This window comes from Pagrus pagrus, assembly GCF_965226575.1.
Source record: "Pagrus pagrus genome assembly, chromosome: 13".
NCBI lineage: Eukaryota > Metazoa > Chordata > Actinopteri > Spariformes > Sparidae > Pagrus > Pagrus pagrus.
Window position 1 is genome coordinate 365329 of NC_140197.1, and position 23653 is coordinate 388981.

General features: G+C 42.1%; 1 protein-coding gene across 2 annotated transcripts; it reads right to left on the reverse strand.

Annotated features, from left to right (window-relative positions):
* Positions 1-23033, reverse strand: LOC311267973 (B-cadherin-like). Of its 2 annotated transcripts, XM_084371247.1 has the most exons (19): positions 22848-23033; positions 22143-22257; positions 20913-21001; positions 20242-20457; positions 19351-19488; positions 15973-16128; positions 14061-14205; positions 13148-13320; positions 12159-12287; positions 11699-11884; positions 10801-11045; positions 9486-9628; positions 9246-9337; positions 8999-9131; positions 8061-8276; positions 7215-7345; positions 547-690; positions 237-334; positions 1-146 (listed from the first exon to the last, which is right to left on the reverse strand). In XM_084371247.1, exons 1-19 carry the CDS (start codon positions 22896-22898, stop codon positions 98-100), a joined length of 2649 nt encoding a protein of 882 aa, XP_084227373.1. In that variant the 5' UTR covers positions 22899-23033; the 3' UTR covers positions 1-97. The 2 variants fall into 2 exon arrangements, with proteins under 2 accessions (XP_084227373.1, XP_084227374.1); XM_084371248.1 differs by having other exon boundaries at positions 1-334.
* Between the last annotated feature and the right edge of the window lie 620 nt (positions 23034-23653).

The window sequence follows — 23653 nt, forward strand, 5'->3', positions numbered from 1 at the left end:
AACAGATAAAACTGAAATATATTATGGCCCCAAACATAAACATAAAAGTTCACTCGACTTCAACTCGCCTTGACGTCATGACACAAAAAACTACAAATCAAACCAGAAATATTGGTGGATTTGTGAACTGGTGACTTTGACTATTCCTTGAATCAAAATAGATTTTAAAATCAAATTACTTGTCTATAAAGCTTTAAATGGTGTATGTTACAAAACATCCAGAACCAGGTCCCCACTCATTGAGGCAGTTGTAGTCCTCCGCATCATAGTCAAACATCAGCCACTCATAGGGGGGCGCTGTCAGGTCATTGTCAGCCCTGTCTTCTGTTATATGCTGCAGAATCAAGACAGGAAAGATGCAGATAGAGAGGATGATGCATCAACGTGTACGTTCATAGCAGAAGGAAGCACTTCATAAGTTTCAAGTTGTCGTCTTGTCACTTTAGAGTTGCAGCTGTAAACAATACTGCAGTCATTCACATACATACTGCAATGCACATACTTTTTATGTTTTAATTTGTATCAGATATTGAATCTTTGACTCACATCATCAATGAAGTTGCCAGTTTCCTCCGGATTGGCAGGGCGAGGATGGTACTGAGGAGCCGGCATGAAGTTTGGCACCACATCGTGGCTGAACACCTCAAGGCGGTTATCCAGACCACAATGGAGAACACTCGGATCATAGTCCTGAGGGAGAACATGTTGGGGTTGAGCAAAAGCTTCTGCATTTTCATTTGAGCAAAATACATCTGTTAGTGCATTTGGTACAGTGTTTCTCAAACTTTTTCAAACCAAGGGCCACTTAACCAATAAAAAATAAATAAAAAAACTTCACAGACCACCTAACTTCCAAATTTTCCCCAAATCAAGTGGCCTAGTTCAACAGTATATTACACATTACAGCCTGATTAGATGAATGTCCTACAAAATAGCATAGCCTACTCACTCATCATTGTCTCTGTTGTAAGGATCGACCAATACATCGGTCGGCCGATATATCGGGCCGCTATTTGAGTTTTTTACGCGTATTGGCATCGGCCGATTCGCGAGTGGGTTCGCCGATGTTTTTTTCCGCGGCATGATTTACAGACAGGCATCCACGGGCAGCTCTGTGTTGCCGGAAGACCCTGCAGCACTTGCAGACGCGTTACCCCTCCCCCACTGGAAGAGTGGTGAAAGCAGCATTGTCCAGGAGGCTGCTTCAGAACGACGGTAAGTTTTAAACTTTCAATTAGCCTCTAACTGTTAAACTTAGTTGAAATATTAGCAATGAAGTAATATCAGTAGTTATGTCAAAGATGTCAATTCAGTTCCAATTCAGTTGGTGTTTGTAGGGGTTTAAATCAGCGAACGCCGGGCTGAGATGCGTGTCGTGTGTGTGTGTGTGTGTGTGTGTGTGTGTGTGTGTGTGTGTGTGTGTGCGCTCCCTCCCTCACTTTATTTTGTGCAGAAAAAATGAATTATACCTGTCTTATGAGCAAGCAATGCATCATCAAGGCTGTGTTGTAGATATTGATGAAAGGGTGATGATATGGGTGATATGAATGTAAGGTGATGCCAAAAATATTGATACTGATTGAACCGACACCTTATCGTGGTGGAGGGGTTTGAGCACTTGAATGATCCTAGGAGCTATGTTGTCCGGGGCTTAATGCCCCTGGTAGGGTCTCCCAAGGCAAACAGGTCCTAGGTGACAGGTCAGACTAAGAGCGGTTCATAAAGCCCTTATGATTGAAAATACATCGAGGAAGTTCACGTCGCCCGGAATGGCGTCACCGGGGCCCCACCCTGGAGCCAGGCCCGGGGTTGGGGCTCGCAGGCGAGCGCCTGGTGGCCGGGTCTTTGCCCACGGGACCCGGCCGGGCACAGCCCGAAAGAGCGACATGGGCCCGCCCTCCCGTAGGCCCACCACCCGCAGGAGGGATCAGAAGGGGCCGGTGCGGTGTGTTTTGGGTGGCTGTCCTGGGCGGGTGCCCCGGCGACCCAATCCCCGGACGGTGACTCTAGCCATGGGGACATGGAATGTCACCTCGCTGGGGGGGAAAGAGCCTGAGCTGGTGCGGGAGGTTGAGGCCGTATGTCTTGGACACTCAGGTGAAGAGAGGGGCTGAGCTGTCAACTGATCACCACCTGGTGGTGAGTTGGATCCGCTGGCGGGGGAGGAAGCTTGATAGACTTGGCAGACCTAAACGTACTGTGAGGGTCTGCTGGGAACATCTGGCGGAATCCTCTGTCAGGGAGGTCTTCAACTCCCACCTCCGGGAGAGCTTTGACCAGATCCCGAAGGAGGCTGGGGACATTGAGTCCCAATGGACTTTGTTCTCCACTTCCATTGTTGACGCGGCTGTCCAAAGCTGTGGCCGTAAGATCTCCGGTGCCTGTCGTGGCGGCAATCCCCGAACTCGGTGGTGGACACCGAGTGTAAGGGATGCTGTCAAGCTGAAGAAGGAGTCCTATCGAGCCTGGTTGGCTCGGGGGACTCCTGAGGCAGCTGACGGGTATCGGCAGTTCAAACGTGCTGCAGCGCGGGCGGTCGCGGAAGCAAAGGTTCGGGCCTGGGAAAGGTTCGGGGAGGCCATGGAGGAGGACTACCGGTCGGCCTCGAGGAAATTCTGGCAAACCATCCGGCGCCTCAGGAAGGGGAAGCAGCCCTCCACCAACACTGTTTACGGTGGAGGTGGGGAGCTGTTGACCTCGACTGGGGATATCGTCGGGCGGTGGAAGGAATACTTCGAGGATCTCCTCAATCCCACTGACATGCCTTCCATAGAGGAAGCAGAGGCTGGGGACTCGGAGGTGGATCCATGCATCACCCCAGCTGAAGTCACTGAGGTAGTTCGGAAGCTGCCCAGTGGCAAAGCACCGGGGGTGGATGAGATCCACCCTGCGTACCTCAAGTCTCTGGATGTTGTGGGGCTGTCTTGGCTGACACGTCTCTGCAACATCGCGTGGCAGTTGGGGACGGTGCCTCTGGACCGGCAGACCGGGGTGGTGGTCCCTCTATTCAAAAAGGGGGACCGGAGGGTGTGTTCCAACTATCGGGGGATCACACTCCTCAGCCTCCCTGGTAAAGTCTATTCTAGGGTACTGGAGAGGAGAATTCGGCCGAGAGTCGAACCTCGGATTCAGGAGGAACAATGCGGTTTTCGTCCTGGCCGCGGAACGCTGGACCAGCTCTATACCCTCCGCAGGGTGCTCGAGGGTTCATGGGAGTTTGCCCAACCAGTCCACATGTGTTTTGTGGACTTGGAGAAGGCATTTGACCGTGTCCCCCGTGGCATTCTGTGGGAGGTGCTCCGGGAGTACGGGGTCGGCGGCCCTCTGCTAAGGGCTGTGCGGTCCCTGTACGACCGGAGCAGGAGTCTGGTTCGCATTGCCGGCAGTAAGTCAGACCTGTTTCCAGTGCATGTTGGACTCCGGCAGGGCTGCCCTTTGTCACCGGTTCTGTTCATTATATTTATGGACAGAATTTCTAGGCGCAGTCATGGGCCGGAGGGGATCTGGTTCGGGAGCCTCAGGATTTCATCCCTGCTTTTTGTGGACGATGTTGTCTTGTTGGCTCCTTCGGGCCAGGACCTCCAGCATGTTCTGAGGCGGTTTGCAGCCGAGTGTGAAGCGGCTGGGATGAGAATCAGCACCTCCAAGTCTGGGCCATGGTTCTCGACCGGAAAAAGGTGGCTTGCTCCCTCCGGGTTGGGGGAGAGATCCTGCCTCAAGTGGAGGAGTTCAAGTATCTTGGGGTCTTGTTCACGAGTGAGGGAAGGATGGAGCGTGAGGTTGATAGGCGGATCGGTGCGGCGGCCGCAATAATGCGGTCGTTGTATCGGTCCGTCGTGGTGAAGAGAGAGCTGAGCCGTAAGGCGAGGCTCTCGATTTACCAATCAATCTATGTTCCTACCCTCACCTATGGTCACGAACTTTGGGTCGTGACCGAAAGAATAAGATCCCGGATACAAGCGGCCGAAATGAGTTTCCTTCGCAGGGTGGCGGGGCGCTCCCTTAGAGACAGGGTGAGGAGCTCCGCCACACGGGAGGAGCTCGGAGTAGAGCCGCTGCTCCTCCACATCGAGAGGAGTCAGCTGAGGTGGCTTGGGCATCTGTATCGGATGCCCCCTGGACGCCTCCCTCGGGAGGTGTTCCAGGCATGCCCCACCGGGGGGAGGAGACCCCGAGGAAGACCCAGGACACGCTGGAGTGACTATGTCACCCGGCTGGCCTGGGAACGCCTTGGGATCCTCCCGGAAGAGCTGGAGGAAGTGTCCGGGGAGAGGGGAAGTCTGGGTGTCCCTGCTCAGGCAGCTGCCCCCGCGACCCGGCCCCGGATAAGCGGAAGAAAATGGATGGATGGATGGATGATTCTAATCTGTGTTTTTATTTATTCTTCATACAGATGGCTGAACGCAAGAAACCACCAAACAGGGTTAGGCTAACCCTAACCCACCAAACACTTTTTCATTTGAAAGTATGTGTGGTTAAGTTGAACAAAGTTGTTGAATTTTACTGTGTACAGTAGGTGTTGTTTTATTTGTTTTATTTTATTTCATAGACATTACTTGAATAATTAAAAGCACCAAACACTTTCTTTCATTTGAAAGTATGTGTGGTGTAAAGTTGAACAAAGCTGTTGAATCCTACTGTGTACAGTAGTTGTTGTTTTATTTATGCTACAGCTTAAGCTTAAATTTTACTGTTCCATAAATGTTTGTTTAAACTTGAGAACTGTTATCATTGTGTCATTTTTTTAATGTAAATTGAGGGAGCAAAAGCAGTATCCCCAAAAATCGGCCCAAGAAAATCCACAGTCCATAATCGGTCATCGGCTAAGGGTGATGGAAAAAAATCGGTGTCAGCATCGGCCCTAAAAAACCCATATCGGTCGATCCCTACTCTGTTGCCATCTTAATGTGAAAAATTGTGCTGGTTTTTCTGAGACATCAGTGAAGCAATGTCTGGCTCTAAATTGGAGAATTTCAGTTTCACAAAAGCTGCTGCGCTGATTGTTACTTGTGTCACGCAGGCAAATGTCGCAAAAACGGTCTGGCTACATTGCTGAAGTATAAAAACACAGCAAAACAGCCAATTAAAAAAAAATTGTTGAATTTACATCCAAGTTAATTTAACATAAAAAAAATAGCATCTGTTTTACTCACTATGAGGCTTTGGAAACGCTCAAAGTCACAGATGTTTTAATTAAATCGGAAATGTGCCATTTTACCAAATTTACTCACAGACCACTCTTTGAGAAAGGCTGATTTAGTAAATGAGCTGAAATCACTCAATAAGAATAATATATTTCAGTATTACTAAGAATTGTGTTTTAATTTCACTTAAAGGAGCACTTTGTAGTTTTGGGGAATAATTTTTAATCAGAAGTGTGTACGTTCATAGCAGAAGGAAGCACTTCATAAGTTTCAAGTTGTCATCGCTGCTCCTTACACAGTGGGTGTAAGAGTCTGCTGCTGAAAGAGCTGCTCAATGCTTCCACAGTCTGATGCAGGGGGTGAGAGATGTTGTCCATGACTGACATCAGCTTGGCTAACATCCTCCTCTCACCCACCACCTCTATGGAGTCCAGTGGACAGTCCAGGACAGAGCTGGCCCTCCTGACCAGTTTGTTCAGTCTCTTCCTGTCCCTGTCTGTGTTGCTACCTCCCCAGCAGACCACAGTGTCATAAAATGTTCAAAGTAATGTCCTCTGCACCCCAAAGGACCTCAGTCTCCTCAGCAGATGGAGGTGACTTTGACCCTTCTTGTACAGGGCATCCGTGTTGTCAGTCCAGTCCAGTTTATTGTTTAGGCGAACACCCATGGCTCGGAATGGTGGTGGAAAGTGGGTTACTTAGACTTCCTCGACAGACTCCCGCAGAGAGACTCCCTAAGTCTTTGTTCAACAGTCTTCATTCGACTGTCCTGACGCTGCAGCTGACGCTGTAGTGACAAGCCTTTATAGGCTAGATTTACCTCAAGTGGACTTAGCTCTGCCCAACAATCAAGGCTATTCACACACCTGAATACACAGAAACTCACTTGATCGCTGCTTAGCTTCAATGGTCTCACAACAACTGACACAAATTATCTACACAAGATTAAATATTACAGCTAACTTTCTTCACAGAATGCCTAAACACTGAGTCTACAAGTTCTCTTTGCTCACCAGTAGTGTAGTGTAATATAACCATATATAAGTAGTTAGTGGATAGTGACAACTGGTAATATAAAACTGAGATGTTAAAGAAACTAATCAAAATGGGAAGGAATCGTAAATGAATGGTTAAGACATATACTACTCAGCACTAGTTGATTAAACATGCACCTATTGATTGAATTGATGATTAAACTACTGTATTGTGTTGACTTGGAATAAAATGTAACCACACATGTAAGAATGAAATTATGTAACACACTGTAATATTTTTAAAGTGCAGAACTGAGAAGGAGGAAAAGCTAATGGTGTATTCTGAAGAAAGGGCCTGGGTTTTTTTAAAAACCAAGATGAGCTAATGGTATCAGGCACGTCCGCAGCATGGCCAGGTGCAGTAGAAAAGTTTGAGACTTTCCATGGAAAAAACCCAGTGTCAGCAGAAACGTGCAAGAGTAGGGATTGGTTGAGGCCAAAAGGCCCAGCCCCCTCTTTAGTGAATAAAAGGAGTATGTTTTGTATTGAGAGGTTGGGTCTTATCAGATGAACTTTTGTCTATATGATCTCATGCTTAATTGTCGACAATTAAACATTAATGCACTCAGCTTTTGAGGACTCCTGGAGATTATGTCCTTTTATTGGTATCTTTTTGAAACTCTGAAAAACCTTTTTGAACAAACAAAGAAGAAGAAGTCGACACGACAGTAGCAGTTCAGTTTCATTCAGCTGGACAAAATGTATCTGTGTTATCTTCAAACCAGTCAGCAGAAGTATGCTAGCTAACGTTAGCCGCTAGGGTTATTTACCATTGCATTGTTGAATTCTTGATATCAATCACATTTGAAATGTATTGAGGCGGCCTCGATTGAGTCTGGAGCAGTTCAGGAGGTTTAAGACTGGATCAGTGCACCTCTCACATTACCAGATAATCTGGGCTACGTCCAGGACCAACCGAGCTCTCCGCCCGGATTTTCCTCCAATTGTCATACGCCTGTAGGCTGAGTCCAGCCCTAGTATCAAGACATTACCACACATAATAGTGGGTCAGTTTTTACCCTTAGGACATAAGTACCTGATCTTCCTCTCCACCTCCCTCTTCGTCATAGTTATAGATGGTGTCTCTGATATCATCAGTCTGCAGTAGAGTCTTCTTCTTCTCTCCTCTTCTCCGTCTCGCGAACAACAGCAGCAGCAACACCACCACTGAACATACAGGGAACAAACAAAGCTTATGACAACACAGCCACACGATTCAGTCACCAGAAGTCAACCAGTTTCTACCAAGCAGTAAAACAAAAGCTAAGGTCAAGTGGTGAGAACTGAGCCCATTAGCAGAAGAGTTGACCATAGTTACTTTTATTGTTAACAATGAAGCAAACCAACACTGAATGTACAGCATCTTCTAACAGGTATAGTGTTGGCTTCAAAGCCCGCCATGTCATATTCCTCTGTGCCATAGGGCTCAACAATTAACCAGCCTTATTCTTCAAACCTGTCAGTGTAGGTATATACTATCTTCCTATATTAACTCATCACAACAACGTAGGTGTATGAAGCCCAAATTAACATTACATAATCCTAATACTGAAATGTACGGCTCATGTTATTTGGCAAAAACTGTACAGCAGTTTTGAGATCACTGGAGCATTCAGAGCTTTTGTCACTGCCCACAGCTGGGCAGCGTCATACAGACCCAGATTGATGGCATTCTAACGGCATCGTAATCATCCAGTTGCAGGTTAGGATTTTTATTTGGTCTTGCTGAACTATGAGTGAAATATCTTACAGGGTTGCGACCATAGTTGGGAGCCAAAGAGAGAATTCATTTGCATCACAAGTTATAGTTCACATCTCCAGTCTGAGGAATTATTATAAGCATTCTTCCATATTTAAGCTCGATCAATCGATCAAGACTTACTGAGTGGCAAAAGGATTGCTCCCAGTATTCCCAGGATTACAGGCAGTTTGGCGCCTGCCGCACAAACATCATTGGTCATTGGTTCCCCTTTGCAGTCACACACTTCGGCCTGGACGGTGCTGTCCTGCGCTAGGCCCTGGGAGTCTGAAACCCTCAGGACCACAGTGTACACTCCTCTCTCCAGCTCAGTGGCTAAATTCAGAATGACGCTCGTTTCTGCAACAAAGAGGAAAATAGAGGAACATTTATTTCTAACCCCTCTGTTGTTTGAGTTTTGAGTCCATAAATAAACATATTTACATCAAAGTGGAGGACACATTTTCTGAGTGTCTCTAGTTCCCAAAAATGGTTTAAAAATGCATCATCGTCGAAATAAAATGACCTTCTGTTCCATGAGGGGCATGGCTTCCTCCCATGCTGTGCATTGCCTCTCCAATTCACTCCAGTCATTCAAATCTCAGCAATTAATTTCTATTCTTACTTCTAAACTGAAGCATCTCTGGAAACCGTAAGTTTTGGAGCTTACTTGGGGAAGCACTGCCTATGTACCTCTATGTTCAATTCAAATTTCAAAACCTTGAACTTTTGGTTTATCAGAGCAGAACACCAGCAACAGACCATGAGGAAAACTTTCATGACACAAAGAATTGAAAATCATTTTACTCTCTTCACCCACTTACATAGCGTTGTTTCTCCTGGGGCCTGGGGATCTAGGGATCAAAACCACCAACCTTTCCATTAGGGATGTCCCTCTCTACCTCCTGAGTCAATCCACCCCTTAAAAGAATGGGTTCTTTTTTCCATTAAGGACCTCTGAGTTTCATCTGGGACTTGCTATGTGATTGCATGGCATTAGTTTGAGGCTTGCTATATGCAAAAATAACTTCACCAAGTAGCACAAAAGGTTTAATTTCCAGTTGTGTTAAAATTTTACACACTAGACTCGTTCATCCTAGCCATCCAGTTGGTCTTCGACATGCCCTGTAAGGAGACGCTGTATGGAGCAGCAAAGCCTTCTCCGTCTTTATCCGTTACTGGCAGCAGCTGAGGAGCCGGCTCCTTGTTACACAGCTGAGAATGCAACAGATTCAAGCATTTGATTGATTTGTCAATCTTATATTTTATCTGGATTAAAATTAGTCAAAAACATGACAACTGTAAAAAAGTTTGGGAAAGGAGACACACCTTGATTGAACGTTTCTCAACGGTGGGTGCATTGTCATTGACATCTTCAAGCTGGATCACCAGAGTACCAGTTCCTGTGGCTGGGACTTCATCTGTTCATGTGACAGACATGCACACATAAACACACATCAGGAGAGCAAAAAACAGTTAGTTCAAGGGAAATCCCTATTTAGATAACTTATTTTGGCCCTAAAACAGTACTGAAAACAAGATGAGTTTTTACTTTTGCCTTCAACCTACCATTGTCAAAGGCACCAATTAGTGCTGTGTATTTGTTGTCCTTGACAAAGAAGGACTCTCTGTCCATCAGACTTTTCACCTCGATCAGGCCCGTGTCATTTCCCACATTAAGCCAGCCAGCAGGGTCTCTAATGATTCTATACCTGGATATAAACAAGACAATCAAAGCGAGATGAGTTCAACTAACAAGCTTCTCAATCGTACAATCACAGACCAGATCATTTGAATGACATGCAGCTGTTATTTATTATATATACTGACTGTGTTCTTAGCTTTTGCTAAGCGCTCCAGGATCTATTTGGAAGCTGCACATAAAACTAACTAAACTAAAATTAGAGCATCACAGCTGTATGTCTCCCTGCATTAGTCAAGTTGCTGTTCCTGAGATGTGGCATTGAATAATAGCCAGAACCTTTTTTGCAGAATATTATGGACCTCTGACCTTTTGGATACCAAGAGCCATAGTTGCATTATTTTGTCCCATTAGACATTTGTATGTCAAATGTATTGTACTTATTGTAGGAATTCTTGAGTGATGGCCAAAAATGTGTTTTGTGAGCTCACAGTGACCTTGACCTCTGACCACCAAATTCTAACCAGTTTATCCTTGAGTCATGAGCCGTTTTCAGACAGCGATGTTTGTGTGTTTAAATCCAGGATAAAAGCCAATTCGCACAGGACTAGCATTAATCCCACGCATATCTGCCATGTCTGTAATTTGTAAATTCCACAGAATATTGCCTACAATATTAACATAGAACATAGAGGTCCTGTGATATTAGTCCCGTGCAAATAGTCATGTCTTTGAAAATAATTTGTATTTCTTTTAAACCACTGTTTTCCGCCGTCAGACAACTAGACAATTATTACATTTGATCTCTGCTTATAACAACAGTCAACAACTATGCTGTGAGAAAAAGTTCTAACCCCCCAAAGTTCTGTAGTCAAACCAAGGGGAGACCATGGATGTGTGAAGTCATTGTGGTGAAAGCTACCAAAGACCAGTGTAATTTGTCCAGCTGGTTTGGATGAAAACTAGGTTGTAGCTCGAATAAATGAGGTTTGTTTGTGTTTTGACAACGTTTTGCTTTAGAGTTACTGATCCTGGAAGTTCAGACCTGTGAATATCATTCCAAATTTAACAAAGTTGACACAAAGTCCAGGAGACAATGTCTGTAAATACAAGCAAAATACAGACTTCACTTATTCCATGCCAATTTAAAAAATTGAGGGAGGGTCACCTAATGCTTATTTAATGATTTTCTTTTTCCTGTTTCGTTAAAAAGTAAAACGGCACAACAGATTCAGGGCTTACATGACTTTCTGTTTACGTGCAGTGTCTGGGTCATAAGCAGTGTACTGCACTACGTCACTGTCGACAGGAAGGTCCTCCCGTTTTGACACAAGCTTCTCAATTGGATTAAAGACTGGAGCTTCATTGACGTCCTGCACGTTCACCACCACTGTGACGGTGGCAGTGGCCAAGGGAATAGCAAAAGGAACCTCATTCTCCACTGCAACCAACAGAGTGTACTTGTGTTCCCTCTCAAAGTCAAGACCCTGGATGGATGGAGGGATAAGCACAGCAACACAATTTATCAGACTAAACTAAAACCCAGATTCCTTCCAAACTTTCTTTTTTACTTTAATTATTTGCATAACAGTGATTGTTCTTTGAAAAACTGTAATGGGATATTAAAACAAATATTTATCAACATATATGTCACAACTTTAACATTATGGCCTGTAGGGTTGGGGCGATATGACATTATAGAACAGTACAATTTTGTCCACCTGTAGAGATTTGGTCATTCTGTTTGCACCACAGGAGCTATACCTCAGGTTCCTTTCATATAAACACTGTCAGAATCCATAGCAAGCATTGGGCGCCTACGTCCAAATACATTTAGTGCTGATAACATAAAAACAGTCATCATTACAAGTCCTCCTCCTGTACACTCTACCCTGACGCCACCCCTTACTAAATTAAATAGAGTATTCCCAGTGGGTGAGAACATGTGACCAGATAATCTCCTGTGTTTGAGTCTTTTGTTTCTGTCTTGTGTGAGGCAGTTGTTGTTGTTATGGTATGGACATTTAAAACATTTCTTAATTACTATTACCTGGATATGAAACTACATATACTGTGAAAGATTTTGGCCATATCGCACACCCCCAGTGGCTAATTTAAGAATTCTTGGTTTACTTCCTACCTTGGCTGTAGAAATGATTCCTTCCTGTTTGTTAATTCCTGTTTTCACAGTGAAAAGTCCTCCAGGATCACCTTCGACAATCTTGAACTTTGCATTCCAGGCTGAAGTATGTGGGTCATCGCCATCTTCTACAGACATCATGACGACCTGAGCGTCCACTTTATTTTCTGCAACTGTTTCCTCATACTGGAACAATGCAAGGGATGTTTTGAAAGTGTGGGAGTAAAACATACAGGGAAACAAGGATTACATATATATATATATATATATATATATATATATATATATATATATATATATATAAACATACACACACACACACACACACACATATATACACATGCATGGTGAGAACTCTGGACCTTGACAGATCTGCTGTGCCTCATTGCGGTTGCTAAACCACAGGGGGCTGTGCAGTAAATTCTGGCAGTAAATATGTAAAAACGTATGTTATACTTACGGAACGCTGGGTGAAGGATGGAGCCTTGTTGTTGCTATCGGTGACTGTAAGGATTACTATCGCTTTTCCAGTCAACCCTTTTCCGTCCATGTCTGCTGCTTCAACCTCCAAAGTGTATTTAGGGTATTTCTGTTGGAAGAGACACACAATGAGTTCAGCACACCAACTGAAAGGCTTAAATATTTTGCCTTAATTTACAGATTCAGTTGGAGCAGAATCCCTGAAGACATTTCTCACTTAATAGCCAATTTCCAAATTCCTGTATGTGTTCATATGCTTGAAGCTAGAAACTCCAAAACATCGATGCTTCACACACATTTTCAACACAGCATCACAGTTGATCAATACAATCACCACAGTTTCAAGGTAGAAACCCAAGATTATTGTCACCAATTCAGTACAGTAACCAAATAATATATAATAAATACGGTCACAATCTATGCTTCTTCTCTGGATTAATGCCGTTGAATAACAGCCAAAAAAGTTACGATACACACAATTTTATCGCGCTGAAAACATGCCGCGATACCATTGTGAGACTGTGATGATATGTACCAACATATCACGTGATTGTTTTGCCTGTAAAGTTCATGGATCTAACAAGGGAAAAGGAATGCAGTGTACTCTCTCTCTCTCAGTCATTGTATTGTTCCATTTAAACAGCAGTGGGCGTAATCATACTGCTCAAGAAGACAGAGTCCTGTTCTCATAATGCCCTACGCTACCTCTGATTGGTTGGCTTTGTTGGTTGCGTTCTCTATGCTCAAAATTCCTCCATGACAGTTTCCATGATTGGTAGATCAACTGTGTTAGCTTAATCAGTAGTTTCAGGTTTAAAAGTGGACCAAAGACCACCTGTTCAGTCAGTCTGTATGCCTTTGTATCAAACTGGAAAACAGGAGTCTGTCTAAAACGCAGATCAATTCAACAGTTGAAATAAACATTGAAAGTCTTCCAAGACAGGCAAAATATGTTTTCAAAGCCCTTACCTCTCTGTCTAGCCCACTAATATTGACCCTGATGGCTCCAGTGCGTGGGTTGATGTCAAACAGTTTGTCACTGGGCAACTGTGGGTCCTGACTTAGAATACGGTAACATAGATACGAGTTAGGATTATTTGGCTCATCAGCATCTGTCGCCAGGACCTTTATCACCTCAACACCTGGTTAAAAGAAGTAAGAAGTGGAAATTAAGTACAGAACCTTCTTTTTTAAAGCATTTTTTTGGCCTATATATGGCTTTATTGATAGAACAGCTCAAGATATGACAGGAAACAGAATGAGAGAGGGGGGGGGGGGGGAGTGACACGCAGCAAAGAGCCCCAGGCCGAGACTAGAACCCGGGGCCGCTTCAGCAAGGACAAAGCCTCTGTAAATGGGACGCCCGCTCTACCAACTGAGCTAAACGGCACCCCAGTACAGAACCTTCTTGAAGTATTTTACAAGATAGAGCCATATAAAAACAAGAGTCTGCTTTCAGACAACGCCACAATCTCACCACTGTCCTCTGAAACTCATCAATTCCACTGGCTTGCACCATGCCATGACGGCTTGTCCCTACGTTGAGCAAAGCAGCACACCACTCTGCACACTGCTGTGACTGCACTGAACCTAGTGGTGAGCAAAGCTTAAATTGCACTGCGTTGGAAAAGGACCGTAACAGTGCATGTGATGATTGACATACAACACACACACCACAGTCTGTTAAGTCATTTTCTCCTTAGTCTGGTCTCAAAGCACTGTATGAATTGTTAGACCCCACAGTGGATTAAAATTACCCCAAAACATAAAACAGTGCACAGTCGATGACCACTTACAGGTAACATTAGAAAGTGTCATTCAGGACTGGCACATCCACTTAGTAGTGGACAGTTTTTTTCAGGCTTGGAGCCAATGACAGTACCTTCTGGTGAGACCTCAGCAACTTCTCCCAGGTATGTTGAATCAGAGAAAATAGGAGAGTTGTCATTCTGGTCAATTACATGGACTATAACTTCCATAGGAGTCTCAGCGTTTACTGATCCATCTGCCACAGCATGCACTTGAAACTGCATACAAACACATTTATATTATGATAATGCATGCAAGAATGATCCATGTAGATACTTTCATTCCATATCACTACAGCAGAGAGCTATGCCATACTGAGATTACAGCCTGCATTAATCCAAGCCTTAAAGGATCCTGGTGAAATCTCTTGTCAGTTTTCAATTCAGTGGGCATTCGGTTTCCTGAGAATGCATTTTGGACAAAACTATCTGCAGAACTGAGCATGGGTCAAACAGAAAGACACATACTGATTAGGGATTTCCTGAGCCGATAGGGGGATCGGGGCCCATATGGGCATTGTTTCACTGATCGGAATCTGCAATTTTGAACGTGGACGCAAGCCTGATTATTTTTACGTCAGCTGTCGTAAACGGAGCGCAATTTGTGGCAGAACGCAGACGCGCGTAACGTTACTCTGGCAACCCTGTGGATAAAATGTTGAAATACTTTCAATTAGAAAGCGAAAGCAGTCCAACGGCGACATGTGACATCTGCAATACGACAGTTCCGCGAACTGGTAACAAAAGAGCTGCATTTAATACTACACATTTGATACGGCACATAAAAAAAACAAACACTCAAAGGAAAACAACAAGTTCACTCAAGCAATACAGGCAAAGGCACCGAAGCAACAAACACTCGCGGATACTTTCAAAAGGAAAGAGAAATAGCCTCGAGACAGCGACATGGCCAAAAATAGGATATGCAGAATGAGAAAGAGCCATATGAAAGTATTTAGTTTGTTTTAACAAAATAAGAAAACCTATTAAGGAACAGCTTGGATGCAGGTATTTTTTTCTTAATGCAGCTGTATTATCTAGGAAAACATTACTTAGGGCTAAGTATCGGATCGGGACTCGGTATCGGCAGATACTAAATATTAAATGACTCGGATCGGGATCGGGGTAAAAAAAAACCTGATCGGGACATCCCTAATACTGATTCAATAATTCTTTATTTACCAAAGCATTTAAGTTTGTGTCACCATGTCATGTAGTTTTGATGTATGTTTTGTTGCGTTTTATATTATGGAGGCTGAACTCGCATTCTGTTCAGATTTGCAGGCATTTAGTAGCGGCAGAATTTTCAATAAACTGAGAAGTTCACATCAAGTCTTTTAATATACAGTACGTAGTTAAGACTTTGAAGGAATCTAATTAAAAAGGTTTGAATATATTTTTTTTCTTTAAGCTATCACTTGTAGGGATGTAACGGGACACAAAAGTCACAGTTCATCACATACTTCAGTACAGGGGTCACTATTCAGCACAGGTTCAATTTACTGGTGGTAGTTACTGATGTTCCATCTAAGATAGTTTTAAGACATTCAAAATAAGATGTTAGCAATGCAACAAAACCTGACAAATGGGGGCAAAAAGAGAAAAAGAAAAAACCTCAGGTGAGGAGATGAAACATACAAAATCCTAACGTCATGAGTCTGCGTGTTTGTTTGTACATTTGTTATGTCTTGGGTTTTTTTTTGCCTTCCCCATTGTTTGCACTTAATGTCTGTTTCCCCACATAGTGTTTTTACTGTTGTCTTTAACCCTAACCCTCACTTGTTTTGTGCTGCAACAATACAATCACCACAGTCTAGTCACCAATTCATATCTGACCAATTGTGAAGAATAATCACATTCTCCCCTGGCCACAAACTGGTGGCATAAAATGGTGGTCATTATGAATTCTGAAGGGAAAGGGGGTAAAAAGTGTGATAAGTGGACAAAGAGAATATGTATAAAACTAACAGCAGAAAGGATACTCACCACATACTTGGCTTTTTCCTCTCTGTCCAGTGGTTGAGTAAGATACAGATTACCATTGTCTTTGTCCATGGTGAAAAGACCAACAGGAACCTGATCGGCTCCTGGGCCAGTGATGCTGTAGTAGATCTTTATCACTTTATCTTCATTAGAACGGATCTGGACAAAACACACCAGATTATACAACAATTTCTGACCAGAACAATCATTTCAATACTGTAAATTCAGTAAGAAAATAGTGCAGAGGTCAATTATTTAAATTTCTGAGGTACAGAATACGAGGTACATACCTGCAACATTAATGATGATGTGAGAAAAGAGGGACATTTTCAGGGGTATCGGAAAATGGAAAATGGCCCCCATCCCAATATAATATTACGCCGCAGATTAATACCAGGACGGGAAAGTAAAATTATTTTTAATTAGTCCTTAATTAATAGCAATAATTAAGTGCAATCATCACTAGGAAATCAGGAGATCCACAAGAGAAATTCCTAATCTAATAATATTACAGGGAGACTCATATTCTACTGCTATTCTACATCCTGTAATCTCTCAAGATAACAGTGTTGTTTCATAATGAATGAATGAATGAGTGAATGAATTACTTGTATTATTGTGTCATGCATACATGTGTGCCCAGCCCGCATGGGCTTATAAGACACCAAGAAAACAAACCGGATCCAGAGCACATCATCAGCACATCAAAGAAATAAGAAAACAAACGGGTTCAAAACCATTATCTAAGAAAACAAAAAGAAAGGGAAGACAATGCCAAGGTTCAAGAGAAATCATCAGCAATTAATTAAACAAATGTATCTGTCTTCTTTTCCAGGCTTGAGAAATAAAGCTAGCAGTTTTAAACACACTGAAATTACATAACCACTCCAGCTTCTGTTCATCAGAGCACCAAAATATTTCAGGGTTTTGTCCACAGATGTCATGAAATAATACCTCTCTCAAATCGTCATACTTTGTACAATATAAAAGGAAATGAGACTCACTTTCTACTTCATCTAGCTCACACATTTCACATATTCTATTCTCCTCTGGAATATTTTTAAATCGACCGACCTCAACGGCCAGAGGAAGAATACCAGATCTCAACTGTGCAACTAAAGATCTTTGACTTCTCTGTAAACGTGATGTAACATATAATTCAGGACCAAAGTTAGATTTAATCTGCATGTATGTCCTTAATTTTGGTTTTAATAGAACATTGTCAAACCATTTCTCTTCAAATTTCAATAGAAGCTTATTTTTAATGGAGTTAACATTACAACAAAAGTTATTCCTGTAAATATACACCATAGCCACCTCCTCAAAAATGGAGTACATTTCTTTTGACCAGGGACAATTATGTAATTTACTCCATATAAATACTTTTTTATTTATTCTATCCCCTGCCATTTTGTTTAGTCGATTCCACAGTCGAATCATTTCACATTTTCGCTGTACACATCCTGGACTCCAGCCCATATCTCCCTCTATCGCTGGAATTGGCACAAATCTGTGAACACCCAAAAAACATCTTATAGCTCTATTCTGTATATTATCTATAGCTTTGGACTCTTTAGATCCCCACACTCCTGCAGCATAATTCAGTATGGGAGAGACGCATGCATCATACAATTGAGTATATGTAAAGTAACCCAAATCATTACAAACTTTCATTTTATTAATAACTGATCCCAAAGCTCTCCCAGCTGAATCAGCAAGGCACCCAAAACCAGTTTCAAACGTCACAAATTCATCAAGAAAGAAACCTAAATATTTATATGAGCTAACATATTCTAAGGCGACTGAATCAAAATAGTTTTTGTTTACTTCTTTCCATGCCTTTGTTTCTAAAATGCATTATCTGTGTTTTGCTCTGATTTATCACCAATCTCCATTTATGACACCAAGAACTAACCAAATTTAGTATATTTTGTAGATCAATACCTAAATAAGTGTCATCCAGACATATACCCAAATTATTTTTCTTAATCTGTAGAGCTAAATCATTCACAAACAATGCAAAAAGTGTTGGGGAAAGAATATCACCTTGTTTCAAACCAATCAGTATACATATCATTGATCTCTACACAAGCAACTGGGCTACCACACAGACTCTGAACAGCTTTGTAAAATCTACCATCCACCCCTACTTCCATCAGTTTAAAGGCAAGTAAATCTCTATTAATCCAATCGAATGCCTTTTGGAAATCAACAAAGCATGAAAAAGTGGGTTTACCTGTGGCGATTCTGGCTCTAATAATAGTTGACACTGAATGAATATGGTCAACGCAGGCACGGTGCTTTCTAAACCCATTCTGCTCATCAACAAGACAGTTTCATTTCCAAATATTGGGTAAGCCTATAATTCAGTATATTAGAGTATACCTTATAAACTGTACTAAGGAGAACTAAATCAGGACAGGATGTTAAATTCCCCATGTTTGAAAACCTGTGAAAACACATTTAATTCAAGTTTGTACCTTGCATAGTCAAGAAGATATGTACTTTGTGGGTGGGTGGGGATGGGGTGAGGGTGATATTGGGGATGACCAGGGTTCCATTACAGCACATTTGACCTCAAAACAAAATACAAAGTAAAATAAGCCTGATAATAAAAAATATTATTAATAATAAAATAATAGCCGAGTAGTTATTCACTAAACAACTATGTTTGCAATATCTAAGCAGTTTCTTCACATTACATCTGAAATCTGAATATGCCATCGGATTGCTCATGTAGGAAAACCTACAAAAGCACATTTAATTCATGTTTTTACCTTGTTTAGTCAATAGATTTCAGCCTGGAGGTGGCGGCCATGTTGGATTTCTCAAATTTTGAGGCATTTTTGAGCTTCATATACAGCAGATTTGGATTCAGCACCCCTTAATACCCCTAGAAATGTTGTATATTATAAATATTCACAAAATGCCTCCACCACTCTAAATAAGCACATTTTCAGAAATTCTGCCTAGACTATAAACTGCATTGGCGTGCATCATGTCAGCGATGGCATGCCTCAAAACAACTAGCGCCGTCATTATTGGAAAGAAAAAAACAATTGGATTTCCCATAACAAGATAATTCAATTATTGCCATAAGAAATCTCCTTTGTTAATCCAAGAAAACAAGGAAGTTAACTTCTTATATCAAGTTAACGGGGTTAGTAACAATGCTTTCCTTAGGGGCGAGTGGGGAGAGAGACGAGACAATTAGTAGCTCCATTTGAACATACTGTAGAAGTTTTGAAAAAAAAAAAATCAGATAAAGCTTAAACATAGATAAGAAATCAGCTTAATGACAGCAGTGGAAACGAACACTGACCAACGCATATTCAAAATTCAGTTCACACCAAATCCAAAAGGGGGTTTAATTCCTCTTACTTGAGATATTTTGAGGGGGAAGGGTCCTCTGTCATTCTCAGGATGAAAGATGACTGGAATAGCCCATTCCCTCTGCCTCCGCCTCAGCCCTTCACCAGACTTGGGAAAATGCAGTATGGGCACGGCATTGGTTGCACTCTGGGAAAACACAAACACTTATTAAAAGGTGCACTATGCTAGGAAGAAATGTTAATGAGAAGAGCTCTCTTTTTTTTCTGTTTTCACGAAATGAACCTTAAAAGGACAACACAGCATATACTGTTTTACTCTGTTTATATGTGGTGGACCCTGCCACCTTTCAAATAGTGTTCTGGGACCTTATTTTCCTCTGAGAACAGCTTGTTTGTTCACTTATGGAAAACATACATATTTCTGAGTATGTATCAGTACCTCATTAATATTGTAGAAATTCAATTCTTAGTTTGAATTTCTTCTCCAAAACGACATAGAGCCCCTTTAAGTACAGAACACCTCTAGGAATAAACCAATTGCAAAGAAATTCACCAATATTATTGCAGGTATTAGCTTAAAAAGCTTTATTTGCTCATCACAGCCGTGCGACTGTCCAACTTTGCATCATCCTATCTCCCAATCAGTGTCAGCTGGGATAGACACCACCCTAAGTAACCCTGCTCTCAAACAGGTATAGATCATTGATGGACAGATAATGGGTAATGGTTGGATAATGGATGTTTGTCCTTAATCTTTTTAATATGCTGGTTTTAATCAGTGGTGTTGTTTCTTTTTCCATTTGTTCTTTAGGTGTTGTTTCTTTTAACAATGTGATTATGTGACATGTTCATAAAGACATGCCATAGAGGGGCTTTATTAAGACTACAAATGGGGTTAGAAGTTTCTCTAAAGCCCTTTCAGCAGTGTCTCTAATCTTACCACAGCGTTATTAGCAAGGTCCTCTTCAGTAAGGTGGTGCTGATGTTTGTGGTGTTTGTTTTGTCCATGGTGAAGCTCAACATTTTTGTGGTGGTTCCCATGCTTATTCGCATGGTGCAGTACCCTGACAGTAAGAGTCCTTTTGGAACCTTGTGAGTCCCAGGAGTGGATGGTGAAGTCCTGCTGTCCCTCATGAAGAAAAACCGGTCTCCTTACCTGGAGGAAATAAATACACTTATCAGAAAAGGCGAACATGCTAGTAACAGTTCTAGATTTAAGAAAGCTCTCTATGTCACAATCTAACTTGGGCAAACTGAACTGCTGGGGCAGTTTGGGGTAGATTGAAAACGGTGGACAACAATAGTGTTATCGCTGTTCAGCTTGATCTCGGAAAAAGTTGTGATGGGTTCAGCAACAGTTCAGAAATCTTCTGAACTGTTGCCAAGAATTCACATTTAAATCGCCTTGGTTTCCCAATAAGAAAAGCACCATGACATGCAAGTATTACATCCTTCATAGTACTATAAGAAAATTACCCACTCCTTTTACTTTGTATTACCCAAGCAGCCTACCAAATCCCCTAATCATTTTTAAATCAAACAGGCTTTAAAGGATGTGTGACGATTTGGGAGAAATGAGAATCAGTTTATCGAGTGTTAAATGTTACTGACCATCAATGTGCCGTCTGTCTGTATGCTGAAACAGCTGTCATCACTGCTCAGAAGAAATCTTGTGTGGTCTGTGCAGTCAGTAAAGCCCACTAGGATAGGACAGAAAAATATTGATCCGTTAGAAATGCAGGACATGCAGAGACAAGAAAAGAGTTTGAAAGTCTTCAGTACATAACCGCACATCCTGCACAAACGTGTCATTACTTCTTCCAGGCAAACAGCAACAGATTACATGTGCATCTACATCATGTACATATTCATAGATAGAACATCAGGAAGTTACAAATCCTAAAATGCGGATGCCTAACAAACATCTTCACTCCATCAGCACAGTTTCAAGGTTAGTATGACCTGATCCAATGGTTGTAGTCCCTAATGGACCTCTTTAGCATGTTTTGTCACTCGGCTTTTTGTGTGTTGTTTATCAGGGTTCCTGACTGTGACAATTTACATGGGTTTTGCCGCCATTTTTGTACACAGTGTGACTAAAATGTATAACTAGGAGGACTAGTGTGACTTGCAAATATATCCCCCGTGACTTTGTTTTTGAAAATCATTGTTTATCATGTTGATGTTAATGTTCAAAAATGAAGTACTTTATTTTAAGATGCACAATTTTTAAAAAGCTAATTTATTTATTTTCACTATTTTATTTTTAAATGCAGCCCTTAAAGTATCTACAGTATTATATATTAGTATAAATAATTTTAAGTGACAATAAATATTGTCAAAATGTTTTTGAATTGTTCTGTCTCTATTTGATTTGACAGTCAGCTGTTGATTACATGCAGACGTTGATACAACTACTAGGTTACTTCAATATATATCACACTAAATCATAGTTAGTGTTAGACATTATCACGTTCCGGACCTTCGCTTGAGGAAATGTTCTCTAACTGGACCTATTTGAATTTTAGTTGAATGCCCCTGCCCTACAGCATTACACGAGGGGTGGAGTGAGTGCAAGCTAGACCTGACATTGTCTTGGCTGAGTGAGAACAACGTGAACTGCTTATCTGTACGAGGCCATCTGAGGCAGAGGAGTATGTTACATTTATGGCTACAACCGAGGTCTAGAGGCTTCCATAACTGAAATGTGTTTTATACATTTTACAATCTAACAATTATCCATATATAACGATACTGAACAGTGGAAATGAAAACCACACAGTTTATTTCAGCTGGCTGGGTGTGCATTGATAAGTCAACAGCTTCCAAGAATGTGCTTACCTTTGCCCAGTGTCATGTTTTCCCTCAGGTGCTTTTCGTCCACTTTGAACATTACCATATTTGACTTGAATCCAGGTACACATGTTGGCTCCTCAGCAGTCGCTGAAGTTGGGGTCTAGCAGAGGAAAAATAGCTTTTAAATTAATCGTAATCCAGATATATGGCAAATGTCGGGTTTCATTTTTTCCGTCAGTGAATAAACCAGCTGTTCTCAGAGGAAAATAAGGTCCCAGAACACGGCTTGGAGCTAGAAAGGTGGCAGGGTCCGCCACATATAAACACAGTAAAACAGTATAAATTGTGTTGTTCTTTAAGCTCAAGTTTGTTTGTTTGTGTCATGAAAACAAAGACTTTGTTTATCTAGTTTGTTCAGGCAGAAGAACATCAGCCAATGAAGAGCTTTCTCTGCTTATTAACATTTATTCTCCAGAACTACAGGAGTGCTTCTTTAAATTTGATCCCCAACAGGGAGGCAGTCACTTTAAAAAGACCACTGGAACTCTGGGCTGCATAAAAACACATTCCCTTCACAAATTGTCAGAAGTAGCGAAGATTTCTAAAAACAACTCGATTGTTTCAATCCGTTGCGAGTAAGTAGTTAACAACACTAACTATCATTTTAAGTTACACAGAGAAAAGAGAAGCACAGAAATTGGTGGAAGTCGATTGGGCACAAGAGTTAACAACACCAGCAGGAAATCTCACCTGAGAAACGACGATTAAAACTGCCAAAAGCTTGAACCCAGCCGTCCCCATCTGTGTGTACGTCTTCAATATTCCTGCTCTGACAGCGGAAAGACTGTGACAACAAACTATCTACACACTGTTCCTCTGTGAGCTTTTGTGGTGGCTTCCTCGTCTTGTCTCTTGAAGGCAGCTTCAGTAACTGAGTGACCTCAGAACCCCAAAGGACCATGGGAGAGGGGAAAAACGCTTGTCGAGCAGATCCGATCACGCATCCAGACACCTGTCGTGCCAAAAAGTGATCGTCTGCCAGAATCTGATTTCCGGCCGCGGGAGCGCGCACAGCAGCCCGCTGAGCGGTAGCGTTTAAACGTCTGGTTTTCTCTGGATGAAACGGTCATAATATGCAGATACACACAAATGTACGTCCGCAATTATAGCAAAGGTGTGTGTCTTAGAAAGTTCAACGTTTGTTGTTACGTAATTATCGCAACTGTGGCCAAAAGAAGTGGAGTTTGTAGTGAAATCAGGCCCGACAGTTACGTGACAGACATGTCTCTGTGCAGTATGTCTGATGCCTGTGTTTAGCCCTGTCTGATGAATTAGACTGCAATGAATGTGATTTATAGCTGTGGGTTTTCAATAAAGACATGATCACTTTTGCAATTATCCTCGTGACTCTGCATTATCTTTTATCTGATCTGGGCTCTGCATTTGCTTCCCATGTTGGGATGTGTCTTGTACATCTAATATTCTTGTTTATGCCTACTCTTTGGAGACAAGACTATAAAAGACATGATTGGGGAGGGTTACACAAGCCTATGAAA